General features: G+C 37.6%; 1 protein-coding gene across 1 annotated transcript in view; it reads left to right on the top strand.

Moving 5' to 3' along the window:
- The window catches only part of ankrd11 (ankyrin repeat domain 11), a 213,297-nt gene that overhangs the window by 162,529 nt on the left and 25,205 nt on the right, over nucleotides 1-25,563 (top strand). The window contains exons 8-10 of the mRNA XM_060838042.1: nucleotides 8,262-8,409; nucleotides 9,676-16,283; nucleotides 17,397-17,495. Of these exons, the coding sequence (XP_060694025.1) occupies nucleotides 8,262-8,409; nucleotides 9,676-16,283; nucleotides 17,397-17,495 (6,855 nt within the window). The remainder of the gene's footprint in view (nucleotides 1-8,261; nucleotides 8,410-9,675; nucleotides 16,284-17,396; nucleotides 17,496-25,563) is intronic.

Below are 25,563 nucleotides of genomic sequence, written 5' to 3'. Positions count from 1 at the left end.
GGCCCTGCCCTGCCCCATCCCGCCCATGCCCAAAAGGTCTCCCAAGCAATTTAAGAGGCAAGGCTAAGTCAGTATTGTTGTCTGTGTTAATATCGAGTCACGTTGGATTTTTATCTCTGATGACAAAATTTGCATTTGAAAATGTTTGTTGGTAGGAATTTTAATTCTGCTAATCTGGTGGTACGGTTGATTTGTATAGTTTGTCAACATGGCACATCATGGAGATGACAGTGAATGGCTCAGAAAATAGTGAGGAAATCATTTTAGAATTATGGAAAGGAATTATATCCTTCACTAAACAATAATTGCAAATTAGCAATGGGTTATTTTAAAATAGGTGAGAATGAAAAATAAGTTCTTAACTATTTTATAAATTTGTGTTTCTTTCATTCTTGCTGAAGATCAAATCTTGTACTTCCTCAGACTTAGTACAGTGGATTAAATGAATGGATTATTAACACCTGAATGCATTGGGCAAAGATGGAATGCAGACAATTGTTGAGTAAATTGAAAACTACAATTTCTTTGATTAACTATTTTAAAATCAGTTTCAACACTGTTCCTATTTTTGTGCTTCCGTTTCTGTCTTTCAGTTAAGTACAGATTCACCAACAGTGATATACCATGCTGATCTCTGTCAAAAAAATATTTTTAGAAAAGAAACATACACAATATTCCCTAGGCTAACAAGTAGGTGAGAATTTATCTTTTTTTTTCACATCACTGGCAGCTTTGGTGAGATTATCAAAGCTGTGTGTTAATAAGAATCTCATAAAGATGAACAGGTTTAGTGCTTAGGATTTTCCTTTCTCTGTTTCATGTTAAACAGTTAATTTCATGCCTTGTCCCATTGACAATTTCTATTACCATAATTACTGGACCTTCTTCCATCCCTTCCCATTTTAATACTAAAACTTGTTAAGTCCCAATTGTGTGATGAAACTGTCATCTAAGGGTTAAGTGCAAAAGGGTGTTTTTTGGGGTGCATTGGTCATATCCCATTTCTGGTCCAGAATATCTCTCTTCAAGTCCCATTCAGAATGTGATGGCCATGGAGTTTTTTTTAAAAAAAACTGATTTATGAGCATCACTGCGAAGGCTGGCATTTGTTACTCCTCCCTAGTTGCCAATTAACTGGCTGTCTAGGCCATTTTATAGAGAATTGAGAGTCAACCATATTACTCTGGAATTGGAGTTACATGTCAATCCAATGAAGTGAGGATTGTGGATCTCCAGTCCATCCAGTACTGACAGAGAGCACTTCATCCCTGGCATCATTACTGCATACCTCCTCTGCAGCCCTTTGTCAACACATCCTTTCTCAGATCCGGGGCCCAAAACCGCTTTCGATACTCCAAATAGGATCTGACCACAGCCTCATACTGCCTCAGCAGTATATCTCTGTTATGTTGTAGCTCTCTTGAAATGAATACTGACATTGAATTTTACTTTCTCACTGCCAATTGAACTTGCATGGTAAACTTGAAAGTCTGAGCTCGGACTCCCAAGTCCCTTTGTTCATCAGATTTGCAAAGCCTTTCCCCATTTAGAAAATAATTATGCCTCTACTCTTCCTACCGAAGTGCATAACCTCACACTTTTCTACATCGTGTTCCGTATGTCACTTCTTTGTCCACTCTCCACACCTACCCACGTCTTTCTGCAACCTCTTCCACCCTCTCAACATTACCTGTCCCTCCCAATATCTGTGTCTCATCTGCAAACTTAGCAACAATGCCCTCAGTTCAGTATTCAGTTCAAAAACAGAAATTGCTGGAAAAGCTGAGCAGGTCTGGCAGTAACAGAGTTTGTAGGAAGTGTCACTGGACCCAAAACGTTAATTCTGATTCTCTCCACAGATGCTGCCAGATCTACTCAGCTTTTCCAGCAATTTCTGTTTTTGTTTGATTTCCAGCATCTGCAGTTCTTTTTGGCTTTTCAGTACTGGAATTGGAATGCCATGTTGTGGTTTAACAGGACATTGGTTAGGCTGTTTTTGGAGTACTGTGTATAGTTCTGGTCACCCTGCTATAGGTAGCCTATTATTAAATTGGAAAGGGTGCTGAAGAGATGTACAAGGATGTTACCAGGACTGGAGGGTTTGAATTATAAGGAGAGGCTGGATAAGGTGGGACTGTTTTCACTGGAGCTTAGAAGGTTGAGGGGTGACCTTATTGAGGTATATAAAGTTATGAGGAGAAAAACATATGTGAATTGCAAAGGTCTTTTCCCTAAGGTAGGCTAGTCCAAAACTAGAGGGCTTAGGTTTAAGGTGAGAGGAGAAAGATTTAAAAGGGACCCAAGGGTCAAACTTTTCCGAGGGTGGTTTGTATATGGAATAAACTGCCAGAGGAAGTGGTAGATGTAGGTGCAGTTACATTTAAAAGATGTTTGGACAGGTATGAGCCAAACGCAGACAAGTAGGACTAGCTTAGTTTGGGAAACCTGATCAGTATGGACTGTTTCCATGCTGTATGACTCTATGGCCAATGCCTCTACAGTTATCTCAGCTATCTCTTCTAGAATTCCGGTCTGGATGATTTGTCCACCTTAAAGCCTTTCACCTTCCCCAGCACCCTCTCCTTAGTATTGGCCACTACATTGACCTCTGCCCCCTGTTATGGACCAGATCAAATCTCCCAAAATATATAAAGGAGACAGCCTAAACTCTTATTTACAGACAGCTTTCAGGTGCTGCATTCCAGATGTGATTCAGTTGGTTACACTCCAAGGCTTCAAGCAAAATGCACTTTCACCTTACACTTCAGTTAAAAATACAAATAAAAGGAAGAGGATTAATTTTAACTTTATTGGAAAGCTTAATAGAATAATGGGTTGCCTTACAACTAAACAGCAGCTGTTCCAGTACATTACCATCCCATAAACACACACTTGGTAAAGGCGAATGCAGTAAATTGTCTCACGTGCAATGTTTCTTCAGTCCAGAAGGAAAGAATTTTGAGAAAACTCTGGCAGAGAGAGAGCATTCAAGTGTTTTGCGGTAGAAGGGAGAGATCCATGGCAGTTTCCATAACCAACTTCAAAACATCAACATTGAAAGCGAAACTAAAACCCTGGTTTCTGTGGAAGTCTGACTCCACCCATTTATGCTGATTCTATTCTTCTAACTTTTAAAACAAAATTCCACGGTCTCACACACTGTTTATTGGCTTGGAAGTGATAGCTCAATACCTCTGTCTCAACCTCTCTTCATTTAAAAAAAATGGACAAAATACACCTCTGAAAGCCATCGTGTTGTCATTATCCCTGATTCTCCTGAAGTTCGAGTATGTTGCTGGTATCTTGAACTGTGAAAATTGACTCAAACTATCTAATTAATTCCTCCGCTATTTCTTTGTTCACCATTATTATTTCTTCAGCTTCATTGTCCAGTCCAATATCCACGCTTGCCTATCTATTACCGTTTAGATATCAAACCAAAAGCTCTTAAAATCTTCTTTTATATCATAGCTAACATGCCCTCATCTTACATTTTCTCTCCCATTGTAACTTTTTAAAATTATCCTCTACTGGTTTTTAAAGGCTTCCAAATCCTGTGGCTTCACACTAACTGACTTCACGTGTCATTGATGGTTGCATCATCCTCCCCGGGTTATAGTCCAACAGGCTTATTTGAAATTGCAAGTTTTCAGAGCCATGCTCCTTTCTCGGGCAGTTAGTGAGAGAGACTACATCGGATACAGAATTTATAAGTAAAAGATCAAAGGGTCATATAACTTCTATGAATGTATTAAACAATAGCCATCTAGATTTAAGTCTTTAATCAGTTAGAATGGAAATGCAGGTTTCAATTGATTTAATATGTTAATCCCAGAATTGCTTTTCAAGTCACTGGCCAAGTTAACTTCAGGCTTTATGAGTATAAAGGTGACTTCTCAAGTCAGACAATGCAATTTAGGTATGAGGCTTGTTTCAAGTCTGTTTGTGTCTTAACCTGGAGTCAGACTGGTTTTATTTCCAAAGTAGCAATTTATAAAACGCCACACTGAGTGTCTACAGATTGTGTGCTTTTTGAGCAAATTCACCCCATAGATTTATATGTGTGTGGAGAGAGGTGTGCTTATGTGCACGCATGCACTTGTGGGTACATTTGAGAGAGTGCATGTGAGTGTGTGCGTGCATGAGTGTGTTTTTGAGAGAGGGTCCATGTGAGTGTGTTTGTGTGAGACAGTGCATGTTTCAGTGTGTGTGAGAGTGTATAGTATGGTGGGGGTCACCTGTGGTGTGACATGAATCCAAGATCTTGCTTGAGGCTGTCCTCGGATACTGAACTTAGCTAACAGCCTCTGTAATTTGGAAAAGTGCCTTTTTTTACATGCTTTTTCTATCCCTTGATTTACTTTTTGCTCCATAACCTGACTACTGCTAGGAAGCCTGTACACAACTCTACCCACACTGATTTGACACCTTCCAACTCTATCATTCCTTGCTTTTGATTTAAATAATGTCTAACTAAGAAGGCACATCCACCCTCCAGCCGATCTGCCTGTCCTTTCGATAAAATGTGTATCCTTAGATATTTAGTTCCTAACCTTGATCTTCTTACAGCCATGTCTCTGTGACACCCACAAAACCATACCAGCCAATTTCAATCTGCATGACAAGCACATTTACCTTGTTTCATAAAGTGCATGCATTTAAGTACAATACCCTCAATTTTGCGTTGACCGCCCCCTTTCTCATACTTGTCTCTGTATCTTCTGTGCCTGAAGTTGGATTCCTGAGCCTTTCTATACTCTCAGAGCAGCTCCAATCTTCCTCATTACTGGTGCCAATGTCCCATGAATTCGAACCTGTTTCTCCCACAACAATCTTTGAACCACATGTTTACATCTTTAAACTTGTTGACCCTATTCCAATACTCTTGTTGCTCCAGATAGTAATTCAAAAATTGTGACCTTTTTGGTCCTGCTTTTTAACTTAGTTCCTTCACTGCTCATATTCCCTCAGCAGAACCTTGTTCCTCTTTCTACTTCTATCTTTGGTATCAACATGGGCCACATGAACTAGATCTTTCTCATCCTACTTGGAGCTCCTTTGCAGCCCAGATGAGATATCCTGAACCTGAACGGCAGGCAGCCAAAACAGTTGTCAGGACTCTTTAATCCTGGCCACAGAACGGCATCTGTTCCCCTGACCATACTATATTATACTATATCTTTTTCCCCTCTTCTTCTCTCCCCCGCCCCCACTCCACACCTGAATGGCACTCTGTACTACAGTGCTATGATCAGGTTCTCATCATTCCGATAGCCATGCTGTCCTCCACACAGGTAGCAAGAATCTCAAATCTGTTAAAAAAAGCACAAGGGCTGAGTCTCTTTAAGCACTACCTGGATCCTGGATCCCTGCACGTGCCTTATTATCTCATGGTCCTGACCCTGACCACTGGCCAAATTTGAGGAAGTTAATCTACGAAGTTTGACTGTCACCTGAATCACAGCACCCAGATAGCTCCCCCGTTGCTGATGTTTCACAGTGTTTGAAGTTCAGCTAATCGACTCTGAGCCAACATTCCTTGAGCAGCCAATACTCGCTATGCATCACAGTGGGTTCCACCAGCTCTCAACGTCATGCAGATACAATAAATCACAGTATATCTCTATTTTGGTTCTTGATTTGTGATTTAAAATTTCCTACTGGTCTTTTAGTTTATAATCTGTAAATATTTCTTTTATTAGCCTTCAATCTGAAAATAACCTATCATCTATTTGGAAGCAATTAACCAAAGGACAACTTGTCTTCCTGATATGCCACTCTTCTGTGCTAGGCCCCAATCATAGGCTTCAATTTATCATGTTTCTAAAAAAAATCTTCCAAACCATGAACCAAAAAGCAAGCAAAAAGCATCTGTTCCTCTCTCCACCAAATTCCCATGCTGCCTTCACATTCCCCAAACTATATACTTATTCCAGGATGTCACTCACTCTGGCTGTGATCTCTCTTTCCTGACCATGCTCAGCTTACTGGACATCAGGGCAATACCATTACCAGTGATGGTTTTGATGACAAAAATGTCCAAATAGTGTGCGATCATTTTCAAGAGATTCTTGGCTGTAATAGCCATTTGTTTAGATTTTGCTGTAAAACCATATGACATATTGATCAGTTGCATTACCTTCTTAATCAAATACGCTTAATTTAATCTTGAAATCCAAACATATGTTTGCAGCAAAGGTGCATATGCTGTTGTGACAAAATCCATGATGAAAATTTTCCAATATACCTAACATCTTCATTGGTACGTTATATGATATCTTTGTGACTGCATTTTAACAATTGGAAACAGGATTGCTATGTTTCAATGCAAATTGGACTAAGTTCATATATTTGTACTTCTCCAATTAATTCCTGATGTGCAGTTCTGAAAGATTGAGGAAATACTTGTCAGCTAACACCAAAAATCTGAGGTTAGTGTTATCATCTCATATGATATGATCACCAAACAAGTCATTTCTAGACAAATTTGAACTCATATTCTGATTTTATTTCAATTTGTTTTGGTTTTAATGAAGTGGTCTGTCACTGAAACATAAGCATGTAATGCTGCAGATTCTGTTTTAACAATAAAACAGAAGTTTATTAACAAACTAAATGAGGATAAAATAGAATAAACCAAACCATGTATTATAATACACGTTTAAAGATTTTTACGCTGTAAAAGTAGAATGCCATCAGTCCCAAAACACTGCTTTACAAATTGAAAAGAAAACAAAACAGATTTTCGTTTGGTTTATAAAACACATACCTGGCACAGTGCCCAAAACAGCATTGTACAATATTCACATCAGAATCTGTATCGATAAGTTTGGTTAAGTCACATATAACTTCAACTTTTAGACAGGAGAGCAGATGTTTATATCTGAAATTAAATAAACTCAGCTTTAAATAATCTCTTCAGTATTTTAACCCAACACATCTAGTCTGGGACTAACACAAACTTATCCCTCTGAGGTAACCTATTTCATTATATAACTTTTCCTCCTCAGTAGCACTCAACTACGCAACCATCATATTCAAAGGACTTGATAGGATTGCCCAAACCTTAAGTAAAACTGAAACTATAAGTCTCTGTCTCTGTGTTGTGGTTGTTTCCCTTTAGCATAAACATTTTCAAAGTCTCCAACACATCTTGAGGTCCCATTATTTCCCTTTCTCATTTCCTAAAAAATCCATTACTGATGAATGCGAACCCATTCATTCAAAAATATGGCCTCAAACACTGTTTAAACAAAATTACCATGGCTATAGGAATACTTGTAAATTCCTAATTAACTTTAGACACACAGAAACCCACAGGTTACTAACTCAAAAGCAAAGCACAAGCTTGCAGGAAATAGTATTCAACATATATATACAAACAAATCACAGCTTACATCACACTAGGAAGGTTGAGGTGTCAGTTCACATGTAATGTTGCTAGATTGTTCTCACCTCCCAATATATTATTGTATGTATACTGTTGGTATTTTTGATCCAAGTTTTCATTGCTGCTTGGGCCACAACACACATTTGGAAAATACAGTGCAGAAATTTTTTAAATGTTTTGTAATTTATATTTTTGTATTCTATTTATATTTTAACTTACATAGGACAGGCAATTGCACAGTGGTATTATTCCGCTATGGCAGATGGTGAAATTTCAATTCAATAAAAAAATCTAGAATTAAGAGTTTAATGGTGATCGTGACACCATTGTCAATTGTTAGGGAGAAACCTATCAGGTTTATAAATGCCCTTTAGGGAAGGAAATCTATCATCCATACCTGGTCTGGCATATATATGAGTCCAGATCCACCGCAATTTGTTTGACCCTTAACTACTTTCTGGGCAAATAAAGATGGCCAATAAACGCTGGCCTAGCTAGCAACATCCACATCCCATGAATTATTTTTTTAAAAATTAAAATCTGTTAAAATGGTAGCTAGAAAGTTGATCTAGCTGTTAGTGTCAAGCTTGGCTTTTACGTTAGTCAGTGCTAATTTTATAACTTTAATCAAATAGCTGAAAGGCAACAACATACCTTTTTTGCAGTAGAGTTTCTAATAATGGCCTTTTCTGATGCAGCGTTGTTTAATTTGACAAAAAAAGTGATAGTTGGCCCAAATATAGTTTTAAAAACTGTACTTTTTTTCACTTGAATAATTACTCATTAACCCTCACGAGAGAATGTATATCTATTCTTGGAGCAATGTTATTGTTACACTGTTGACCCATTAATGCTATTGGGATTTATTCAGGTCGTGAAGCTGCTGTTGAGATATGGAGGGAATGCTCATCAGAGTAACAGAAAAGGCGAGACACCGCTCAAAGTTGCCAATTCTCCCACCATGGTGAACCTATTACTGGGAAAGGCTTCCTGCAGCTCCAGTGATGAGAGTTCAACAGGTGAAACTAAGTTAACAGATGCAATTCCTTATCTGTCATTTAATTGTAATTTGTCATGGTTCTACAGTTTGTGTAAATCAACTGTTCTTGTCAAGTAAGTGCAAATTGCATTTGAAATGAGCATCTTCATAATGTCAGTTAAAAGATTTGAAGGTACTATTAAGCTAACTTTATTCAAGATTAAAAATGACAGATTTCCAGTTTCAAATAGATTCAACCTTCTTTTTGATTTAAGGAAAACTGAAACAAAAATGGTTTCAAGCTTTGATAGAGCACTGATACAGAGGTTTACCTAATGCACAAGAGTTCTTTTCAGTATAGAAGTATGTGTATATATGTTCAGAACAGTAGCCTATAAGCTAAAATGTTTGGATTGCTGCTTCAAAGCTTTGTCAAAGAACTATGGCATGAATGGTTTCTCCTTGTAGTATGATTATTTGTAGATATTTTAAGATACATTGGCTTTAATATTCAGTTCTGTTTTTTTTTAATTGTATCTCTGTCCTCAAATATTTAAACTTGGATATTGACTAATGAAACAGTTAGTGGTTTTGTCAGATAAATCAGTGCTTTAGTTTTTGAATAATACAACAAACCTTGCATGTCTTCTGTAAGTTACCCCATCATAAATTGAAAGATTGTTGATATTATTCTGACAATTTATTCCTAAGTGTCAGCTTTGAAATTTTTTTAAATCTCAAACAAGCCATTTGTTTGTTATTTGTGCTGGCCCCCTGCAAGAAATCCTCCTAACCTATCCAATTTAAGCTTGCCAATACTCTTTTATTCCATTCTGACTTGTAATATCTGACTTTCTTTTAAATGTAACCCCATGTGATTGCCTCAATTTTTATTTGCTACAGTGAGTTTCACATTCTGAACTTTCCTGTGCCTCAATTCCCCATCAAATTTATTGATAGTTTCTTTTGTTTTGGACAGAATAATTGGTGCTATTGAACTGATTGTTCATTTGTGTAATTTTATTGTACATGTTCTGGTGAAGGGGCAGCAAGTAAGATTTTGTGGGTTATTTTCATATCTGGCATGATTCCTGCCGTTGACAACCTTCCTCTGTCCTCCAATATGGTTAGAAACTATTCAAGTTAATGATTTTGAATATTTTTATTCTGAAAATAAGCATTGACTTAAAATGTTATGACCAGCCTTAGCAAGATCAATATAACAAAGATGGTGTGTCATCCTTTACTAAAGCTTTTGAAAAATTATGTATGTATCTTATATATATGTGTACTTTATTGCCACTAGAAACTTCAGAAGATGAAGATGCTCCCTCAGTTGCACCATCCAGTTCAATTGATGGTAATAATACAGACTCAGAATTTGAGAAGGGCCTAAGGCACAAAATCAAGCGACAAGAGTCCTCTAAAACAGTAACACCAGTCAAAGATGAGTATGAATTTGATGAGGACGATGAGGAAGATAGAATACCACCTGTTGATGACAAACATTTGCTCAAGAAAGATTATCGAAAGGACATGAAAATAAACAGTTGTATTTCTATTCCTAAACTAGAGACAAAAACCTATTCTAAAAATCCTCTTCTAACACCAAAGAAAGCTCCACGACGTATATTATCTGACACCAACAGTTCAGATGAAGAAGATAGATTAATACGTTTCTCTCCTCCTCTTAGCAGACCTTTAGTGCATGCTAGTCTGCTGAATGCAAGCTCTAAACAAAGAGAGTCACTGGTTAAAAAGCAACAAAAGGAGAAAACTAAAGTGAAAAAAAAATGGAAAAAAGAGGTGAAAAACAAGGAGGTCAGATTGGGTAAGGATGAAGATCTGTTCAATTCATCTGCAACAGAAAGTGATGACTCAGAAAGTGAGGAAGAGGATAAAGGTTCCATACAGAGTGGAATTAGCATGAAGGAGTCTTTTATGAGCTTGAAAGAATCAACAATGTTCTCTTCACTTCCTGCATCCTGCTCTTCCTCTCAAGCAAGCTATATGTCATCAAAGCATATTCCCAGTCTTGCAGAGCAACATACTAAACCTTGGCGAACTGATAGTTGGAAATCAAACATGTCACCTGTGTGGTCTGATGTGAGCTCTTTGTCAGAGTCTGTGAGAACGCGACTAACGAGTGAATCGGATTATTCTTCAGAAGATTCAAGTTTAGAGTCTATTAAACCATCAAAAGAGGTGAAAGTCCATAAAAAGAAAAATCTGATCGATGGAGATGTTATAGAAAAGAAGGTGACTGATGATATCTTTAAGATTTTGAACACTGATGGAATAGTTCGGAAATTTGATAAGAAGGGCAAAGTTGTTAAAAAGCATAAAATGAAGCACAGGCACAAAATAAAAGACAAGGAGAAAGGGAAATCTCAGAGCACTATGACAGAGTATGATAAATTTTCAAAAGCTGAGAGTTTAAATATGGACGAATCTAAGCAAAGAGCAGACAAATGTTTAAGTCCAGAAGTAGTTAAACATGACAAAGAAGAATTGAAGAAGGAAGAAAGAGAAAAACTTTTTAAAGTCAAACCTGAAGAAAAAGACTGGTTGCTTAAAGATGATTTAGGGAAAACCTGTAAAGAAGAAAAGCTAACAAAGAAAATTAGAGATACCACTAAAGATGTTAACAAATCTCTAAAAGAGGAGAAAGAGAAAATGTCTAAAGTCAATAAAGAAAAATCTTTTAAAGAGAGGGAAAAATATTCCAAAGAAGAAAAGCTTAAAATCCACAAAGATGATAAAAAGAAAAAGGCAAAGGACAAATTTGCAAAAGGTGAGAAATATCAAAAATCAGACAAAGATAAAGGTCTTAAAGACGACAAGGAAAAATTAACAAAGGAAAAGACTCACAAAGAGGAATCAGACTATGAGGATCTGAAAATCAGGAATCAGTTTGTAGATGATGATAGGTTCAGTGCATCTGATCATGAAGATAATTGGTTTTCAGATTTATCATCTGATTCTTCTTTCTCTGACTTAAAAGAAGATAATTGGAGTATTCCAATCAAAGACTTAAAGGAACACAAAGATGGTGCAGTAGGAAAACTGGTTGTTGAAGCGACGAAGGAAGAAAGTAAGGAAAGGAAAAAGGAATTGAAGTTAAAGGAAAAGCGTGAACTAAATGAAAAACGCCATGATAAAGACACAAGGAAGAAAGATAGAGATTATGTAGAAAAAAATGCAGAGAAGAAAAAGGACCAATCTGATAAACATAAGTCAGGACAAGGATGTCCTCTGGAGAAAGATAAAAAGAGAAAAGACTCCACTGAAAGTGTTAAGGACCGAAAAGATAAAGATACCTTTGAAAACATTAAAGATCGGAAAGATACCATACCTGAATATAGCAAGGAAAGGAAAGATCTTAAAGGAAAACTAGAAGATGCCTCCAAAGGTGATTCAAGAGAGTTTGGGAGTGAATGTTTCTTCAAAGAGAAGTCTGAAAGTGATTTCACTGGAAGAATGATCGAAGCAAGAGAGAGACATTATTCAGGGAAAGAGAGAGACAAAAAAGAGGGACCTGAAAAGAAGGACAGAATAAAAATGGAAAAACATAAAGACAAGTCTAAGGAGAAACCTTCATTGGAAATTGAAAAGGACAAAATAGAGAAAAGCTTGATTGATAAATTCTTGAAAGACAAAGATACTGATCGAGAAAAGCAATACAGAGAGCCGGGTAGTTTCAAAGACAAAAGAGAACAAAAAGAAAAGAACCGAGACCTTTTCAGCCGAGACAAGGATAGAAAAATGTTAGAGCTGAACAAAGAAAGAGAGAAAAATGTAATCGAAAAACATAACGAAAAAGACAAAGATGTTCCAGAAAGAAAAGAAAAAGAGAAAATAGATAAACAAAAAGGAACTGATCTGGAAATAGGAAAGGAAAAGTGCTGGCATAGCAAAGCAAATGACATCTTCACAGATGAAAGTGGTGATGAGGTAAATTATCGTGAATTTGACAGTAATCAGATGTGCAGAAGTGACACTCAACCTGAAAAGGAAGAGGCAAAGGCAGAGAGGGAGCCATTTCTCTCTGATAAACAGAGAAGATGCTCAGTTGACAAATATTCAGCAGAAAAGCATAAAGATAAAGAACTGAAAGATAAGAAAAAGGACAAAATTTCAGATAGTGGGAAAGATAAGAGAGAAAAATGTTTATCTGAAAGACAGAGAGAAAAAAAGGATAAAGAACTGGGTGATAAATTTAAAGAAAAGAAGGAAAGAGTGTTAACAAATTCAAATCTAGAAAAGAAATTCAAGCTGAAGCTTCCCGAAAAGATAGAGAAGCGACACTCCTGTGATGAAAAGTTGAAAGCTAAAGGCAAGGATAAAGTTGACAAAGAACTCTTATTGAAGGAAAAGAGGCTTTCAAAAGGAAATACAATAGAAGAAGAAAAAAAATGCCCAGAAAAACTGCAAACTACAACTTTCAATGAATTGAAAGAGGATTCCAATGACAAGAGCAGCGAATTTTCATCTGACAGCTTCACAGAAAGAACACATGATTCTGCAACGTGTGGTTTTAATGATGTTGCAAATGTTGATCATGATATTGGAGAGGAAAAAATGAAGGATTCTCTTTTCATTTTGTACACACATGAAAAGAGTAAAGAAAAGGAGAGAAATAGGCATTCATCATCATCATCATCAAAGAAAAATCATGAGAAAGATAAAATAAAGAGAGAGAAACGGGAAAAGTCTGAGGAATTCAGAGACTCTGCTGGAAAAAGAGAAGGTTCAGCATTTGAAAGAGAACCCATAATGTCTGATAGTGATTTGCTAAGCCATTTTCTAAAACTTGAGAAAGAAGATGAACTCAACAAAAGTGTGGATGTTGTGTTAAATGAGAAAAAAGATAAGGGTGAGTCTGAAAAGGAGTTGTCTAAAAAATCAGAAAAGGTTTTGATCACTATCAAGGAGAGGGATAAGGATAAGAAAAAGAAAGAAAAGCACAAAGACAAATCAAAAGATGACAAAGAAAAGCACAAGGAAAAACATGGCGAATTAACCATGATTTGCAAACATTCAAAAGAAGAACAAAAGTCTGGAACTAAAGACTCTCTTTCAACAGTTAGGGAGTTAAATGGGAACAAAGAGAAAGCAAAAGATGACTGTTTCAAAAATCATGACATTAAACAAAAAGAAAAAGTCAAAGATGGTGTAGAAAAGGATAAAAATGAATCTGTTAAGTTTAGAATCGGTGAAAATGATAAATTAAACCCATCAAAAGAAGTTTCCCGTAAGGACAGCAGGCCTAAGGAGAAGCTTTTAGTTGATGGAGACCTAATGATGACTAGTTTTGAGCGTATGCTAAGCCAGAAAGATCTAGAAATTGAAGAACGTCACAAAAAACATAAGGAAAGAATGAAACTAAAAGAGAAGCTGAGGCACAGATCAGGTGATCCCAAGTTAAGGGAAAAATTCCGAAATGCAGAAGAAGGACGTAGGAGAAACTTTGATCTGCCAACTAAAAAGAGTTTAATTGAGTCTCAACAAAGAGACAAAAAAACTAAAGATCAAGTGCAAAGTCAAATTACATCACCAGACACACAATCTCAGCCAGTTTCTGGTCCCGATGCAAAAGATTGGCTACCTAGTCCTGGGTTGAAGGAGAATTTGTCTGCTTCACCAAGATCTGATCAAGATAGATCCACAGGTGTTCCAAAACTGACTCCAGTGGTTTCTTGTCCAAGTTATGAGGACTTGCTGCCAGCACCCCATACACCTAACTGTGTGAACGAAGATCTTACAGATCTGTTTGAAGGAATAGAGTCCCAGAATTCAGTGACCATCTCCACAATATCCATGAATGCTTGTTCTCCTTCCTTTTTTGATAGCTATCTAAATGCCCCCACTAACATTCAAGAGAATTCAAATCCAACCAGCACTGTTCCTGGGCTCTATCGATCATTGTCAATGGATGCCAGAAGGTCAGTAGAAGACGAATTTAACACTAATTCTGACAAATTCTACAGGCAACAGAGTATGCCAGCCTCAGCAGACTATGATGCTTCTATTCCTCAGCCAATGGAGGAGAAGTCCATTGTTCAGTCTGAGAGGTTCTCTGGCTTGTCCCCAACATACATTTCCCCTGAGTATGGTATTTCCTCACCACAGTTGGAGCAGTCTCATTCTAGAGTAGTCAAATCATTTACTGAAAATTTGAACCCTTCGCCTGAAAGTGTACTTAATCATTTGCAGACAGAACCTTCACCATCACATAAATATGATCAACTAGAGCCATCTCTAGACAGCTTAGTTACCGACTTTGGTTTGCCATTGGATTCTTCGGAACAACAAACAAATACTCCCCTGACTTCTCCTAATTCAGCTTTAAGTGCCAGTTTTCTGCCTACATCTGGAGACCCATTTGCTCCTAATGAGTCAGTCCAGAGTAAACTAAGCTATCCAGCTTCTCCGCACAGAACATTTGAACAGCTAAGTCTGAGCCCTATGGCTAATTCATTGGACCATTCAGTGAATTGGTCACTAGGTTCTGAGTTGCAACTGAGGCCACCTCAAGTATCTCTTGGTGAAGCCTCCAAACACCTTTGTCCTTCAGAAACTATGAATACCGCAGAAATGCCATCAGTTTCATCAATTTCATCTCCTTTTCCTGAATCCCCTGTCCAGTGTCCAATATCAACCCCTCATTTGGGGCAAGATGGAGACAGAGGTGATATGACATGTGTGGATCAAATGGAAGAATCGCCAGCTTTAGATGGTACTATCTGTTCTTCTCCTGGAAGAACAGATTCACCACTTGATTCCTGCAAGCTACTTCCTCAAAACTGTACTGGGAATGTGACTCCAGAAACGCATTCTATAGCTGTTGAAAACCAGCAGGAACCAATTAAATCAGAAAAATGCATACAGCTACACCAGAATATTACTTCTGAAGACCAAGAAGAACCTTTATGGAATGATTCTTTTCCAAATTCAATAGATGATCTTGATTTGGGGCCATTCTCACTTCCAATGCTGCCAATACAGGACAAAGAAGATCCACTTGTTGAAATGACAGAGCCTGAATCTGAAGAAATTGCTAAAACACCTGACACTAATGATTCTGCAACTGTGAATGCGAGTACTGAAGTTATAGATTATCCTCCTTTGTCATCAGTGGAAGAGCGTGAAGCTAATAATGAGATTCTAAAGATGGAACCAATAATAGTAGATGACAAAATTGTGGATAGTGTCAGTAACATAACAGTAGAAAAGACCTCTGTAAAAGCTGAAGATATTGGGGAGAGTAGTATTCAGCTGCTTTCGGTGCAGCATGCTGAATCAGGTCCTGAATTTGAAGACAAAGCTGTGGATGTTACTCCGAGTTCTTTGGCAAATGGCACTGTTTTCAAAGTACTTGAAGCTACAGAGGTGACAGTTAAACCAGTAATTGAGACTGCGAAGCCAACCAAAGCAGAAGAAGTTCCTCAACGAATGACAAGAAACCGAGCACAAATGTTGGCTAATCAAATTAAACAAAATAATGCTATTGCTATGGAGAAGGATACTGCTCCAGTTCAATTAGGAAAAGCAAAAGGGCGAGTTGTGGATGAGGATGACGCACATGTGCAACATCCACGCAAACGAAAAATCCCTCGTGCAAATCATCAACCAATGATTCTCAACCCATCAGCACAGCAAACCCGAGAAATAATCCAACAAACATTGGCAGCTATTGTTGATGCAATTAAATTGGATGAGATTGAACCATATCACAGTGATCGATCAAATCCCTATTTTGAATACCTTCAAATTCGTAAAAAGATTGAAGAAAAGCGTAAAATCTTGTGCTGTATTATCCCACAAGCACCTCAGTGCTATGCTGAATATGTCACGTATACCGGTTCTTACTTGCTGGATGGAAAACCTCTCAGCAAACTCCATATCCCAGTGGTAAGTAGAAGCCTTGATCTATTTGCAAAATATTTTCTGTTCAATTTTCTCTTTGCTAGGTGCCATCCCATGGTCTGGTGGCTTGTCCAAATGATATATTTTCAAATGCGAGCCATTTTATGATTATTAATTAACCATTCAAGGATGGAGAGTGTCACAGTTCTGAATGATCACAATCTCGCCCAACTCCATATGTATTTTAAAAAGAAACATCTTAGTCACTGGATAGTGTTTAGTTGTCAAATTTTGGTCTACTTTGACTCCCTGCCCTCAGTGGTGGCTTCTGACCTTTCTTTTTCTGTGAAAATTCAAATACGATTTTTCAAAATAATATGTATTAGTTACAATAACTTGTTAGTGCAATTCATTTTTCCAAACTGAAGCTGCATTTGATTTTACATTTATATCACTTTATATATAATATGAGGGGCAGTGACATTGGACTGCTAATCCATGTTCTCCCACAGATTCCACTATGGCAGCTGGTTAAATTTAAATTTAATATATTATATCTGAATTTTTTAAAAAAGCACTAATCTTCAGGAATTATTGTTGAAAATAAAGTATATGATTCACTAATGTCCTTTTGAGGATAGAAATCTGATCTTTATCTGGTCTGACCTATATGCAATTCCAAATCTACATTAATGTTGTTCACTTCTAACCACTGTCAAAAATGACCTAGCAAATCACTCAGTTCAAGGGCAGTTATGAATATTCAACAAATGCTGTTCTTTCCAGCGATCTCCATGTGTAAAGAAAGAAAATACATTTCATTACAAACTACTACTTTAAATATTCTAGGAACTCAGTGGCTTTTTTTTTTAATGAAGGATTTTTCAAGCTTAGCTTAAGTTACTTTCCAAAAATGTGTGTCAAACAACCATTTATGTTTTTATGATTTTGATTTAGATTAAGTCATTTGAAATCGTTTTGCAGAAGTATAAATAAGATACATTTGAATTGATGGTGAGAGTCATACCTAGAGTACATAAAAAGGTATATCTGTGGCTATTTTGCAATATTTGTTGACTGCTTGAAAAATATTCATTTAAATGATTAAACATGTGAAAGCTATTTGCTCCTTTAAAAAACTGCATTTCAATTTCATAGATTGCACCACCTCCATCCTTGTGTGAACCACTGAAGGAACTTTTCAGGCATCAAGAAGCAGTGCGTGGCAAACTACGCCTTCAACATAGCATTGAGCGGGTAAATTATGTTCCTTTTAACAAATTTATTTCTGAATTTTTCTTGATTCTGTCATTCAATAACCGCAAAACGTTGTTAAAGGATAATTCTAATTTGCTTTTAAGATTTGAGGTTTTTTGTGTGTGAGTAACAGATTTAGTTATTGCTGTTGTTGTAGATCCTCCAGTTTACCCCTATTTATTGGGGAGTATCTTAGCTATCCATAAAACAGACTTATGAAAAATGGCAGTTCCATAAAATTTGATTCCATTTATAGTCTCAAGTTACATACTACCTCAGGTTTCTAGTTGTTCTTGTGCATTAGACCTCACTTTTCCTCCTGTATTGTCATCCCTATAAAAGCAACAAAGTTACATCCCAGAGTTATCTATAGTTCTACGATTGTTTGCATTCCATATTGCACAGGAAATTTTAAGTAGTGTCAGAATTTTCTTTCTATTAAAAAGTATTGTCTCATAAAATAAGACTGGAAAAAGCTAGGATCAAAAGAGATGGGGGAGTCGAGACATTTGCTCTTTGGTTCTCAATGGTCATGTAGTTGTGTCCACTTTGCTTTTCAACAACACATATATCCAGACTGGTTTTTGGTTTATTAAAATTTAAATTCTTTAAGTATGAGCATTGCTAGAATTGCCTGCATTTATTTGCTATTCCTTTAAAGCAGTGATGACCTGTCCCGAACCACTGCAGTTCATGTGGTATAGATATGCCAGTAACGTGTTAAGGACAGAGGTTCAGGTTTCTGCCCAAGCATATGACTTGGATGGAAATTGCACATGCTGGTGGTGGTGGTTCCATGCGCAAACTGTCATTGGACTTGTTAGTAAAGATCATGGGTTTGAAAGATGGCTTTTAGAAGGAGCCTTGGGTCACTACAGTGCATCTTGTCTGTGCAAAATGCTGCTTCTGCCTAGTGTCATTTATGGAAGGTTGAATGCTTAAGGTTCTGGATGGAGTGCCAGTCAACAGGCTGCTTTACCCTGAATAGTGTTGAACTTTGTGAGTGATGTTGGATTTGCACTCATCCAAACAAGTGGAGGGTGTTGTATCATAATCTTGACCTATAATTGCTTGACAGGCTTTGGGATGTCAGATGGTGAGTTATCCATCATAGAATTCCCAGCCTCTGATCTGGTCTTGTAGTCTGTGTTTAAATTGCTTGTCAAGTTCAGTTTCTGCTCAATTACAATCCTTAGAATGTTGATAGTGAGGGAGGTCATGATGGTAAAAGCAAATTACTGCGGATGCTGGAATCTGAAACCAAAAGAGAAAATGCTAGAAAATCTCAGCAGGTCTGGCAGCATCTGTAAGGAGAGAAAAGAGCTGACGTTTCGAGTCTAACTGACCCTTTGTCAAAGCTCAGCTGAGCTGAGATTTTCCAGCATTTTCTCTTTTGGAGTAATGATCGTATTGCTATTGAACATCAAGAGATGATGGTTAGTTTTGTTCTTGCTGGAGATGCTCGTTTTCTGGTATTTCTGTGATTGGCATGTTACTTGTTATTTACCAGCTGAAGTGTTGCTCACATGGTCATGGACTGAATACATATCTGAGAATTGTGAATGTTACTGAATATTGCAATCATTGGTGAACAACAATTCCCATTTCTGCCGTTTACATAATGAATACTAGATGATTGAACAGCAGAAAGTGATTGAGGCAAGGGCTCTGCTTTGGGAGCCCCTTCATTGATGCCATAGGCTTGCGAGGATTGACTTCTTAACACCTCACTATCTATCTTTGTGTTAGTTATGACTCCAACCAGTGGACAATTTTGCCACTGATTACCATTGACTTCAGTTTTACTGGAGCTTCTCGATGTCATATCTATCAAACGTTGCCTTCTAGCAACAACAATCATTCTTATTTTGTCTCTTCAATTCAGCTTTTTTGTCCATTTTGGACAAAGGCATAAAATGATACCTGGAGTTATAGTCCTGGTGAAGACCAAACTGAGCATAGGTATTCAGGTTATTCCTGCCTGATAGCATTGTCACTGATAACGTCCATGGCTTTAGGAGTAAAAGTAGACTGATAACAAAAAAATTGGCTGAACTAAGTTTGCCCTGCTTTTCGAGGACATGATGTACAGAACACTTTTCGACATTGTTGGGAAGAGGCCACTGCTGCAGTCATACTGGAAAAGTTTGTCCAAGAGTGCAGCTGGTCTTGCAACCCAAACCTTCGGTACCACAGCTGGGACGTTGCCAAGACCTACAGCCCTCAATACAATGCCTTCAGCCATTTCTTGAATCACATGGATTGAATCGAATTGATTGAAACCGAAGTCTAAGAATTTTTCTGTTCAAATGGCTCTAACTATAATGTTGTAGAATTATTGTATGGGCCTTCAAAACAGTCTGTAGACAGCTTAAAGATTTGGGTGTCAAAGTTTTACTAATGAGGGACTTTTTGCTTTATGGACTATAAACTGGAATGGAAGTTGGACACTGCTCTGTAATTCAAAGACAAGGAAAGTTTTACAACTATTAACTATGTGAAAGTACATCACTTTTCAAATGAATGATGTGAATACTTTGAGACAGAGAGGCTCCAGTAATCTTTTGTGTTGTGGAGAAACTGCCTGACGACAATCTGTAGGTTAATTGAACTGTAGGGAGGAGAAAGTGAGGATTGCAGATGCTGGAGATCAGTGTTGAGAGTGTGGTGCTGGAAACGCACAGCAGATCAGGCAGCATCCGAGGAGCAAGAGAATCGAAGTTTCGGGCATAAGCCCTAATGAAGTTACCTAGGCCCAAAATGTAGTTTCTCCTGCTCCTCGGATGCTGCCTGACCTGCTGTGCTTTTCCAGCACACACACTCTCAACATTAATTGAACTGCAGTTTGCTATGGATCTGTGATTGCAAAGCAGCTAGAAACCTCCAGGCTGGTGCACACAACCTGTCTCTATCTTTCTATTAGAGCAGTTGAAAGATAAATTATGAATTATAAAAATTCATGCAACTTTGGAATTGAAGAATAACTTTCACTTTACTCCAACTGTGCATCATCATTGCTAAATTCGAAAGGAACGTTTGTGATATGGACTTCTGATTTTTGTATTTTGGTTCCCTGTCTATATTTTTCTACCCATAACATTTGTGTCAACCCAGCTGTCTTTTCTGTTTTATTTGTGAATGTGTATGTATTCAGAGTTTTAAAGGAAGTATTGTTTAAGCCACATAGCAGCGGAGTAGTAAATTTTTCTTTGTGTTATTTGTTAAAGTTAAGTGTGTTGTAATTGATGCTTATTTTCTGTTAATTGCTCCAACTGGTGTGAATTATTTTTGTTCTGAATAACAGTCAGTAAAGAAATTGACCATTTCAATAGTTCAATTAAGTATTTTGCACATTTCTGGTGGTTTGTGGACAGTGGAATTCAAATATTAACACATACTTCCAGTTAAGTCATAATATTCTTTGGGATTCTTGGAATGAGTGTCCAAGATAAAATGTGGAATAAGGGTAATTAGTAAAGGATAACAATACGTATTAGGTCACTTGCAGTAAAATAAAATTGCATTTCAAAGTAGAAAACCATTTTGTCGTTAACAGATCTGCACCTGATAGATTTATAAGAATTAACAAAAGCCAGACCGATAGAATTGGCAAATGAACTAGTGCTGGAATTGCTTGCCAAAGTCAAGAAGGCAAAGATCATTCAAATATTGGCAAAGCATCTAGGGTTCGTAGATATCTCAGAATCCTTACCAGTGTGGAAACAAGCCATTGACCCAACAAGTCCACACCAACTCTCCGAAGAGTATCCCATCCAGACTCATTCCCCTACTGTAGTATTTTCCCTGACTAATACACCTAGGCTACACATCCCTGACACTATGGGCAATTTAGAATGGTCCATTCACCTGACCTGCACATCTTTGGACTGTGGGAAGAATTCGGAGCACTCAGAGGAAACCCATGCAGACATGGGGGAATGTGCAAACTCCACATGGTCACCCAAGGCTGGAATCAAATCCATGTCCCTGGTGCTGAGCCACCATGCCGCGCCAACCAATGAGCCATTGTGCTGCCCCTTGAAATATAGGGGAACTAGATACAACCAAGTACAATGTCACTTGAGTTAATGAGAATTCAGTTACAGTTAAAGTAGCTTGGACATATAAAAAAAAGAAGTGGAGCCTGAAAGGGAGAGGAAAAGTCACAAGAATGAAAATTTAAGAGGCTGGAATGAAAGATTCCAAGCAGAGAGCAATGGAAAGAGGAAGGGGAAAGGGTAATAGAGGAAATACCGCTTAAATCGATACAGTTTAAAAAAGAGACATCAGATACTGAACAAACTGGTGAGGAAAGCTGTAGTCAAAGCTGAAGTACAGTAGCAAAACATTTCTATAGACCCTATCAAAATTTCAGGAAAAGAATGTAATTTGTGATTTGAGAAAATAGCAAAACAAGAAAAGTCCCTGAAGGAAACCTGGACATTGCCCATGCAGAGAAAATTGACGTCACTGTCAGAGAAGATTTTGAAGGATTATGATGTTTAAAAAAAAATGTATACAATAAATATCTGAAACCAAGAAACTAATGATAATAACCATGAAACAATGAAAACATGTTGGAGACCAGAGAAGCACAACTGCTAGAATTGCAGCGGAATGTCTGGCAATTTTGATCTAATTCATAAAATTAACCCGCCCACACCCTGATCATTATGGAACCTGCAGAGAATGACGTTACAGATTGACGGCTGAAATATTTCCTTTGCACTAAAATATCATGCCTTAATTTATAAGGCTGGAAACTGTGTGGCAGGCGACTTGGGGTTCATGAGAGTGAGTCCAAGAAAGGAACTAGGAAGAGAAATACTACAGATCAAATTGTAGCTTTAAATTTTGAGACCAAACATAAAACTCCTGTGAGTACAGAAGTGGTTAATAAGATTGTGAGCGATATAAAAGATTCCTGTCAAAAGAAACAACAACCCCTTTTTCTTGCATCATAACATAAGAACTGGGAGCAGAAGAAGATCACCTGGCCCTTCAAGCACACTCTGCCATAAGATCATGACTGATCTTTTCATAGCCTCAGTTCCACTTACCTGCCCTTTTACCACAACCCTTAATTTCTTCACTGTTCAAAAGATTATTTATCCTGGCTTTAAAAACATTTACTGAGGAAGCTTCAATCACTTCACTGGGCAGACAATTCCATACATCACAACCCTCTGAGTGAAGAAGTTCCTTCTCAATTCAGTCCTAAATCCACTCTCCCTAATTTTGAGGCTGTGCCCTCTTGTCCTAGTTCCACACACCAGTGGAAACATCCTCTCTACTTCTATCTTATCTATTCCATTCATAATTTTCTATGTTTCTATAAGATTCCCCCCGCCCGCCTCATTCTTCTAAATTCCAATGAACATAATCCCAGTCTATTCAGTCTCTCCTCATAAACCAACCCCCTCAACTCTGGAAACAACCTAGTGAACCTCCTCTGTATCCCTTCTAGTGCCAGTACAATCTTTCTCGAGTAAGGAGACCAACACTGCATGCAATATTCCAGGTGTGGCCTCACAAACATTTGCAGCTGCCACATAACCTCTCTGCTTTTAACCTCAATCCCGTTAACAATGAAGGACAAAATTCCATTTGCCTTCCTAATTACCTGTTGCACCTGCAGACCAACCTTTTGTGATTCATGCACAAGGACACCCAGGTCCCTTTGCACAGCAGCATGGTGCAACAGCAATTTCTTACCATTTGATTAATAGTCCTTTTTACTGTTATACCTACTGATATAGATTATTTCACATTTATTAACATTATACTCCATCTGCCATACCTCTGCCGCTCACTCAAACTATCTTTGTCCCTTGGCAAAGTTTCACAGTCCTCTGCACACTTTGCTCTACCACTCACCTTAGTGTCATCTGCAAAGTTTGAAACACTACATGTGGTTCCCCAAATCCAAATCATCTATGTAAATTGTGAATAATTGTGCTCCCTCCACTGATCCCTGAGGCACACCAGTAGTCACTGCCAATCAGAACATCACTCATTTATTCTCACTGTTTGCGTCCTGTTGTTTAACCAATCCTCTATCCATGCCAATACATTGCCCATAACGCCACACATCTTTAACTTACTCTGCAGCATTTTTTGTGGCATTTTGTCGAATGCATCTTGGGAATCTGGATACACCACATCTACTGGGTCCCCATTGTCCACCACATTCATAATGTTGATGTAGAATTCCAAACGATACAGCTAAATCTATAACAAGATTAAAGAACACACTTTTGCTGGAGGAGGACAGAGTTTTTTTTCTCCAGAGATTGTATTGACAGCCAAAGTTTTAATTAAAGAGATAAGGGAACAGTACCTACCTGCACTTTCACTTAGAATGTGATTTGATGTCGACAACAGTGGTAGTGGTTGATCAGAAATAACCCTGTACAGAGTTGACTTGTTCCGTGGTAATGTTTTGATTGCAATGTAAGTTGTAACTTTTCTTATCATCCCAGGAAGTCGTGAGTGAGGTTAAAGAGACAGAAGAGTTATCGCAACAAGTTCCAGGTATTTTTATTTCCATTGTCTGGTGACCAGAACAATGGCTAAACAAAGTCACCAGAGGTCAAAGTAGTACCAAGAGCAGATAATGGGCTAGCTGAAACTTACTTTAAGCATGACATTAATTCAAAAGAAGTATTTATATATTTTCTTTTATTGAGGCTCAGAAATTCAACCTAAAGTTCATAACTCATACTGAACCTGAGAGTGAAGGAATTCTGGAGTGTTATATGATCAGTGAACTACCGAGAAGATGTCGAGATGCCCTCAAAGCTCTGCAGATGAGGAATGGACGAATGTTCATCAATTAGTGAATCCACCCAGATATTGTAAGGAGATTTCCACAGGTCGCACGTAAAAGTCCTATGGCAGGATTTGTAGGAATACGAAAAATACAAGCATCCAAAAAGAAGCAATTTTCCTAGCCAAGACTGCTTAAGGACATGGTGAAGTTTTGTAAAATATGCCATACACATCAATTCATGGGAAGATGTCAACAATAAAAATAGCTAGCACCTTTTAATATCCATATCTGTTTTGTAGGGCCATTACTGAAAATAAAAGCTGGTCACCAATGTATCCTTAAGGGTTATTGATACAACAAACCGATTTCCACAAGTTATTCTTTTAAGTACCATTATAGCTGAGGTCATAGATAAAATTAACTCAGTTGTTTTACTTGTTATGGACAACCAAATGAAATAAAGTCAGACTAACGTTCTAAATTTGTCTAAAACTTTTAAGCACATCAGCTTGGGTATAAGTAAGTGAAGTGCACTGTTCATCATTCCCAAACACAGGGAACTTTGGACAGACTCCTGCAGCCTCTCAAAGCAATGATTAAGACCTATTGTTGTGAATAACCGCAAAAAAATTCTTGCTATTTGCTACCAGAAATTCTGCAAATGAATTTTCTGGGTTTAGTCCATTTTTATTGATCTTTGGTTATATGATTAGTAATTCATTAACATAGATAAAGGAAAAGTTTTTTGAAGGCAAACAGAGGAATCCTCAATGTTGCATTACATGTCAATTTTTCTAAAAAGACTTGAGGCGAGCATGCAAAGTGATTCACAGCATTTACAACTTCATAGGCAATGATGATAAAAGTGGACAAACCAACTTGCTACCATTGGAACATTCCAAGCCAGTGACGAGAGGTAAATGTTATTGACCTGTTTCAGGTGAACCTCTGAAAACAAAATTTAGTGATGCATGCAAGATATTTCAGAGGGCAGCAAAGTGACTTCATCTGTTAGATACTCCATATTGCAGGTAGAATTGGTTATGTGAGAAGAAATCAGAAAAACAGCAGTTGTGTACGAGGTGGTAAGAGTAGTAGAGGACACGTAATGCAGTAGAAGTGAATTTCATTCAATCCGACTATCCAATGCTGAAATACTGGGGCAGTTAGACACCCAGGGACAATTTAAAGGGACAATAACAAAAAGGTCTAATGTGGTCACAAGATATTGAAGGAAATCTGATGTGATGCACTTGTATTCGTACTGGAATCAGTGCTGATAAAACAACATCATTG

The sequence above is a fragment of the Hemiscyllium ocellatum genome, chromosome 17 (assembly GCF_020745735.1).
Source record: "Hemiscyllium ocellatum isolate sHemOce1 chromosome 17, sHemOce1.pat.X.cur, whole genome shotgun sequence".
In the NCBI taxonomy this organism is placed as follows: Eukaryota; Metazoa; Chordata; class Chondrichthyes; order Orectolobiformes; family Hemiscylliidae; genus Hemiscyllium; species Hemiscyllium ocellatum.
Note: the sequence above shows the minus strand (reverse complement) of the source record. Positions and strands in the feature narration are given on the sequence as shown.